The sequence below is a fragment of the Danaus plexippus genome, assembly GCF_018135715.1.
Source record: "Danaus plexippus chromosome 16 unlocalized genomic scaffold, MEX_DaPlex mxdp_31, whole genome shotgun sequence".
Lineage (NCBI taxonomy): Eukaryota > Metazoa > Arthropoda > Insecta > Lepidoptera > Nymphalidae > Danaus > Danaus plexippus.
The window spans coordinates 1,009,263-1,017,143 of NW_026869852.1; the positions used below are offsets into that span (position 1 = coordinate 1,009,263).

General features: G+C 33.1%; 3 protein-coding genes across 3 annotated transcripts; 1 reads left to right on the top strand and 2 right to left on the bottom strand.

Annotated features, from left to right (window-relative positions):
* Positions 1–197: 197 nt before the first annotated feature.
* On the bottom strand, positions 198–1,509 carry LOC116772114 (large ribosomal subunit protein uL11). Its single transcript, XM_032664158.2, has 4 exons — positions 1,347–1,509; positions 1,200–1,273; positions 599–779; positions 198–417 (listed from the first exon to the last, which is right to left on the bottom strand). The coding sequence occupies exons 1-4, from the start codon at positions 1,381–1,383 to the stop codon at positions 215–217; spliced, it is 495 nt and encodes a 164-aa protein (XP_032520049.1). The 5' UTR covers positions 1,384–1,509; the 3' UTR covers positions 198–214.
* A 708-nt stretch (positions 1,510–2,217) lies between these two features.
* LOC116772024 (tumor susceptibility gene 101 protein) lies at positions 2,218–3,998 on the top strand. The gene has a single exon (XM_032664048.2). It carries the CDS (start codon positions 2,328–2,330, stop codon positions 3,522–3,524), a length of 1,197 nt encoding a protein of 398 aa, XP_032519939.1. The 5' UTR covers positions 2,218–2,327; the 3' UTR covers positions 3,525–3,998.
* Positions 3,999–4,719: 721 nt separating this feature from the next.
* Positions 4,720–7,878, bottom strand: LOC116771846 (serine--tRNA ligase, cytoplasmic). Its single transcript, XM_032663831.2, has 8 exons — positions 7,438–7,878; positions 7,036–7,252; positions 6,773–6,933; positions 6,506–6,687; positions 6,028–6,118; positions 5,487–5,743; positions 5,142–5,268; positions 4,720–4,953 (listed from the first exon to the last, which is right to left on the bottom strand). The coding sequence occupies exons 1-8, from the start codon at positions 7,756–7,758 to the stop codon at positions 4,825–4,827; spliced, it is 1,485 nt and encodes a 494-aa protein (XP_032519722.2). The 5' UTR covers positions 7,759–7,878; the 3' UTR covers positions 4,720–4,824.
* Positions 7,879–7,881: the final 3 nt, after the last annotated feature.

Below are 7,881 nucleotides of genomic sequence, written 5' to 3' on the forward strand. Positions count from 1 at the left end.
GCTTACTTAGTTTTATTAGCCAGACATTTTTTACGATAAATTAATTACTTTTTTTCACATAGAAACTACAACACATTATCATTTTATGCAAAAATAATATTTTATTTTAAAAAACATTTCCCACCATTCCCATAGCATTCCACTAATTGTCATTATTTTTATGATAGTTGCAATGGGTGTAAGAAAAATAACCAGAGTATTCCAGAATTGATGTTTATTCATCAATGGTAAGTGTACCCTCATTGATATCAACAATCAAGTCGTGAGGGGGTCTTCCTTCTACGGTGCAGCCAACTGATTGGGCAGTTCCAAGGATTTCTTTGACTGTTCCAGACAGATACCTCGCCATAGATCGTGGTCTCATGGTCTTAGCAATGCTAATGACATCCTCCAGGGTGATGTTGCCACTGTGTTTGACTGAAAATTATTTGCTTTTGTCATATCTTAAGAAAATATTAGAGATAATTAAACTTGTACTGACATATAAATGAAACAAAAAAATTTACACAGATTGTTATGTAAAATTACTTTTGATTTTTCAGTGATTACTATTAAATTAAATTTAATTTAGTTAAATAAAAAATGTTTGTAATATTACTGTTCTTTTGCTTCTTGCGGTCACGCGGAGGTTCCTTCAAGGCTCTAATAATGAGGGCAGCGGCAGACGGCACTACAGATATCTGAGCCTGTCTGTTCTGTACAATCAACTGCACTGTGATCTTCAGACCCTTCCACTCACTAGTAGCCTTAGCGATGTCATCACCAACCTTTTTAGGGGACTGTTACGGCAAAAACAATTAGTAAATTGTATATATAATACTTATAAAACAATTTAAGATAACAAATAAAATGCATGGCAGTTACAGCCTGGTCCGCGACTCCTTATTGGGCATTCGGAGTAGCCGCGACAGGGAATCGTATCCTGAGTCGCGGGTTCCTTCCATCCGCCACCCGGAAGGACGCGCCTGGTAGGGAGGCACCCCCCAGGATCATACATCACATAATATTAATTTGACATTACAATAGCATTTAACGATCATTTATCTATAAATGTGGTATGCAAGTCGTTAAATAAAATGCCCAAATAATGTAAAGTCAGGTCATAGGTTTAATAAATTGAGACTGCCATGTGAAAGGGTAAATGATAAGAATTGAGGTTATGTTTTTAGAGGTAGTTGATTTTTAAAAGTAATATTTACCAGACCAAGTGGACCAATTTTAGGAGCCAAAGATGATGTAGCACCCACTTCTCCACCAACACATCTCAAGCAAACTGAAACATCACAATCACGTCATACATGCGTTACGGTAATTAAAAGGAGATATTTGACGAGAAGATATCTTACCGATTTTAATTTCGTTAGGATCAAACTTAGGCGGCATTTTGTTATATTATAATGTTATTTACTATTACAAAAAATCTATATCCAAAGCGATTACTTTGGATTTAAGACGAACTACAAGGTTCACGTCCTACGAACGACGACAGCTCGTCAGAAAAGAGAGAATGACTTTGACAACTGATAAGTTTTCAGTTCTGACTATTGACAGTTCGGAATTAAACACAAAAAAAATATAATAGAAGTTTCAGCCATAGAATTTTGTTATCAATAAAATAAAGTAAAAAAATTGAGAATTGGAAGATCACTTTAAAGTAAATACTAAAACTGTTATATAAACGACAAAGTAATTTTTTTTTTCTAAATACCCATTTTTTAATAAAATATGTTAAAATGTCCAAGAAAATATGTCAGTTGCTAGAAGATTAATAAAGCTGTGATAGAAATAAATAAAACTGATATATATTATAAAATACCATAATATTAAAAAATAAAGAAATAAAATTTAAAATCTCTTTCATTATTTGTTAATATAACTTCCTTGTTGTTTACTGTTAACTGAAGATTTGATGTATTAAATTGTCATTGTTGTAACTTAATAAGAAACATTGTTCTTCTAGGTTCTCTAGAAATATTAGTAGAGTCTATTTATATGCAATAATACCAATTATTCCATTATACAAACTCGTTGGCATTGACAAAATCTTGTATTTCTATTTATCATTATTGTCGAGAATTTTAACAAATAAAATAAATCTACCATTGTATTCTTATTTATTTTTGCTTATAACTTTCCACTTTCATGAACGCTCACTTAGATTTATCTTAGCCATTTAATTAGACTCAAATTTGAATCATGTCTTTATCTATAGATCCGTGTAAGTCTGACAGATGACAGTTTTGATCAAAATTAAATGTTAATTCTGTTCGTCAAAGCTTCGTGTTATCTCGATAATTTATAATATTCTTAAAGGGCTTGTAGAAATCATGGCTAATAATGACGCCTATCTCAAAGTGTGTCTATCTAAATACAAACATCGAGATCTTACTTCACGGGACGTGACTAACGTAATACAAGTTTATCGTGGTTTGAATTTTCGAGTCGAGGGCTTTGTATTCAACAATGGAGTAAGAAAAGACCTTTTGAATTTAGAGGGAACAATACCTGTTAATTACAAAGGTGCTTATTACAATATTCCTATTTGTATTTGGCTAATGGACACGCATCCGCAAAATGCGCCTTTGTGTTTTGTGAAACCGACACCTGATATGTCAATAAAAGTATCAAAATATGTTGATAATAACGGAAAAATTTATTTACCGTATCTACACGAATGGAAAGCTAATGTTTCCACTTTACAGCGACTCGTTCAGCAAATGATCATTGCTTTTGGAGAATTACCGCCCGTCTATTCGAAACCACGGAACGAAGTGCGTCCACCCTATCCTATGAACTCCTTTATGCCGCAGCCGGCAGGTTATCCATATCCCACAGTCAGCCCCCCTCAGCAGGGATATCCTTCGGTGACTCCATATCCGACAACTTCCCAACTGCCATATCCCAGTTTTGGTTCACCATATCCTGGCACAGTCAATACTAACGGTTCACCATATCCTGGACCAAATCCTCCATATCCACCAGTGACTGTCAATCCAGTAACAGATGTTGCTGGTGGCACTATCACAGAAGAACATATCAAGGCGTCATTGCTCTCTGCAGTAGAAGATAAACTAAGACGCAGACTCAAAGAACAGTCTCAACAATCACAGGCTGAACTCGAAACATTACGTCGGACACAGCAAGAATTGAGAGAAGGAAAAACAAGATTGGAAGATATAATATCACGTTTGCAAAGAGAGAGATCTGAACTGGATAAAAATGTTGCTATTCTACAAGAGAAGGAAAAGGAATTGGAATCGGCAGTGGAACATCTAGGTGAACAGGAAAGTGTTGATGTTGATGAAGCTGTAGTCACAACAGCTCCTCTATATTCACAACTTCTAAATGCCTTTGCTGAAGAAGCTACACTTGAAGATGCTATTTATTATATGGGAGAGGCCTTACGTAAAGAAGTCATAGATTTGGATACATTTTTGAAACAAGTTCGTACTCTTGCTAGACGACAGTTCACCTTACGTGCACTAATGCATAAATGTAGGCAAAAGGCCCAGCTTGCATGTTAATAAAAATGCTTGTGATGGAGTATGATTCATAAAATAACTTTGTTTATGAAACTTGCTATATTTAATACAATCTGTAGGCAAATAGATAATTGAAATGAAATTATGTGTTGTGCCACATCCTTCATATTAAGATTATGGATGTAATACTACAGCAGTATACACATTTAAAAGAAATGACTAAAAAGTTGTGCAATAGGTAACAATGATAATGAAAATTCATTCATATTTGTTTTACCATTTAATTTCATATTCAAACTTAATGTGAAACTATGTTTTAAAACAGTATGTACTTTCATTTTAATTATTATATGGAACATTCAAGAAATAATTATTAAGCTTATATAATATGTAGATTACTTATTTTATTGTCAGCTATAGAGTGTATCAGGTTTACTGAAAATTAATATTAATATGTTAAATTTTTCTAGTGAGATGCATATGAATCTGATTTTTTTAAATGAAATTATTGCTAACTTTTTTTTATGTTAGGTAAATGTGCTTGTAAATGAAGTGCTACAGGTTTCAAATTTGTATTGTATAATGACCGTCGACTTTAAAGCCACAAGATAATGTGACAATAAACATGAATCCTAAATTAAATTGATGAATGATATTTTTAATAAAAAATTGCATTTTGTTCACTAATAATATGAAAGTGAACAAATGTTTGAATAACTCTTATAGTTAGAAAAAATTAATAAAGCTTTGCTTTAAATGGTTGCTTTCAATTTTTTTTTTATCTTCAAGATTACAATGGGTGGATAAAATTGCCATGCTAAAGATTTTCTTTTTAAACAACAGTAAAAAACTAATTTGTTAGCAAACCAAATGATAGAGGAACCTATGTATTTATTTATATTTGATAATTTTTTTATTTTAGTTTCTTCATTAGGGCATTGAATGCGAATATGCATTTTTGTCTTGTAAATTAAGGTTGTCATATATATATATAAGTTGTTTGACAAGCATGTATCACCTGTCCAAATCTCACTCAGTCTATATAAACTGATGGTAAACTCAAGGAATAGTGTTAAGTTTTGCATATTATACATACAAGTTATACACAATAAATTTATAAAACGGTAAAGATGTTTTATTGTGACTATCACAATTATCTAACTGTTATAATAATTACAGTTCAGTATTCTGACCTTGTTAGCTAACTTATACAATAGGGCAAATCAAACAGCTAACATGTATGCATTCAAATTTAATGTTATAAAGCATTAAGAATTATAAAGCATAGCAAAAAATAAATTAAATGCCAGTTTATACTGAATGCACGTAATAGTTTATGGTGCTATTTCTTGTCATTCTTCTTGCCTTTCTTGGCAGAAGCTGCGGCCTCTAGGTCAATGGGTGCGGGCTTAACAAATGGAATTAATTCTTGATACTGTTCTGGCATCCAGAGTTTGAGGGCCTCGGGCACCTGTTCAAATACACATATTAATTTTGGTAATTATATGGATATATTAACTTCACAATATATAAATAAATATAACAAACTATATCTGGTTTTGAATCAAAATATTTAGCTTTGACTCAATAATGTATCATTAGATTGAGAGTCCGGAAAGTGAATTCGTTTAACAAATATTCTTTTAATAAAAAACGAACCTTAACACCCTCCTCTGTCTGGTTGACCTCTAAGATAGCGCAGATGACGCGTGTGGTGGCGCACATTGTGGCATTAAGCATGTGGACATATTCAGTTGCTGCATTCATTTTCTTTGTTTGGCCGTATCTAAAAACAATTAGTTTGTTTAGCATAATAAAACAAATACTGGAATAAGTCATTTTTTACTAGAATATTATATCACAAAAAAACCCGATCAATTCAAATTTTTAAATTTCCGAGAGCCAGTCTTTAAAGAGACAAGCCTTTATGTAGATTTTCACACACATGAAAAAGTTTGTGCAACTATTCAAAATGTTTTTTTTTTAATTTAAGGTTGTACCAACCTAACAAGTAAACGTCTAGCTTGATACTCCAGACAGTTGCTACATGACACAAGTTCACGAAAGGCTCCAGAGCCAGGGAACCATGCCTCCAAGTCCAGCTTCTTAGAAGCTGCGTGATTTAGAGCTCCAGACACTATATTGACGACTCGGTATGGAATACCAAGGCTCTGGTAAAAGTCCTCTGCGTTTTTTATCATCTCCTCCATCATTACCCATGAGGCATTATCATGGGGAGAGGTAAGAACAAACTGCTCTACCTGAAGGGTAAAAATATATTTTGCTGTTATAATATATATAAGTCATAATCGTATTATAAAGTGTCAAAAATTCATTTAGGTTTTTGAACAGAAAATTGACAAAAACCTAAATGGGTGTTTCTTAAAATTATAATTGCATATTAATTTTCATTAATACAGTACTAGTCATAAGCAAGCAAAAATATCAATATTTTTGTTACATAAAGCTGTAAGAAAGGGTAAAGATGTGGGTAAACAGAACAAACAATTTTGTTATATTTAATCAATAGTAGGGTCATGTTTACCTTTTCAAATTGATGAACTCTAAAGATACCACGGGTGTCTCGACCATGTGAACCCACTTCCTGTCGGAAACATGTGGATAGACCTGCATATCTGAGAAAATTCAAAATAGTTCTTAATAACATTAAAAGATAACTATACAAAACTATAATACATATATATTAAACATTATAAATGTGGAACTTTGTGAGGGAACATCAATGTTAAATGGTTTTCTTTTTTAACTTTCTAATCATGTAGCTTATATATCAAAATAACATATCATCTATTATTATTTATCTTTTCAATGCAAGTACTTTGCAAAGGAGATCAGAATAGTTAAATTTAGTATAACATCCCATGACATAGCCAGCTAATGTTGCTAGCAGTTAGTTAACATATCAGTTGCATCCAGAACACATAATTTATTTCTCTCTGAACACAGTTCTGAATACAAAACAGAAAAGGAGACAAAATAAAATATGTATTAAATAAAATTACTTAATAGGTAAAGATGCTTCCGGAAGCCATTCATCTCTGTGGTAGGCAGCAATGGGCTGCTCTGAAGTAGCTATGAGATATTTTTCCTCTACAGCACTATCACCTTTGTTTTCTGAACCTTTGCCAATGACCTTGTAAAGCTCTTCATCAAATTGTGCAAGTTGTGCAACCTCTTGCATTACCTACAAGTATACAGTGAAAGTATTTGTATGAGAGGCAGCTTTTAAATGAAATTCACATTTGATTTGAAGAAATATTAATCTTCACCTCTTTTTTCATAAAAAATGGTGTATATAATGGTGTATAACCTCTCTCTAAAAGCATTCTAAGAGAAAGTTGCACTAGAGCCTGTTCAAGGAATACAGCTGGACCCTTCAGGTAATATCCCCTGCCCCCGGACACAGCTGCACCTCTTTCTCCATCCATTCCTAGCAATTTAAATGGTTTTGAGAAATTTTACAATAAAACAAGTAAATGAGTTTCTGAATAACTTTACAAAGATTATAGAGAGTAAATTATAGTTAAGTTACCATCGATCATGCATATAAGATCTACATGAGAATATTTTTGTCTAAAGCTACAGTCTCCAAACGTCCTTTCCACAGCATTATGATCCTCGTCATCATCAACAGGCACAGACTCATGTAAATGGTTGCCTACTTCTCTAAGTGCAGCAGATCGAGTCTTTTCTGCTGCTACCAAAGCTTGCTCATTTTTCATAATTGCTTCATCAATCATTACTCTAACCTTTAAAGGAAAAAAAATACTATGCTGAATATTGTTTCTTGAATCTGACACACCATACATTATAAAAATTGTTGCATCATGCAATGTGGTAATAAAATAATATGTAATATTAAAAGTAAAATAATGTGTATTCCACATTTTGTAAACCCTAAATTGAATGATTGACTTTCTCAACAACAGTTTACCTTTTTAATTTGATTGACGGTGAGAGGTCGCAATTGTTCACCGGTAAGATTAATAAGGTTATCAGCGATTTCTTGAGGGACGGCCTCATCTTCAGCGCCAACGGGTTCTTTACTCTTCATCTTTTGGCCAATCTCTTTACTACATACGTTTTTCAGTTTGTTTAGGTTGTCGGCATCGTGGCGTAATTTTCTCCATAAGGTATCTTGTTCCACTACAGTGTCCACTAAAGCAACGTCTTTGAAACGTTTCCGTTGGTTTTCGCGAATTTTTTCAGGATCCCCATCTTTATCGGCACGAAAAAGGTCTAGGTCTAACACCATTTCGAGTAAATAATTTAAGAACTACGAAACTGCAATATTGTCGTTGAATAAGTGATAGTATCTGGTCCCACTGCAGAGTGTACTATTCTGCTGACGGCATAATATAAGTTGTCACCACCTGGC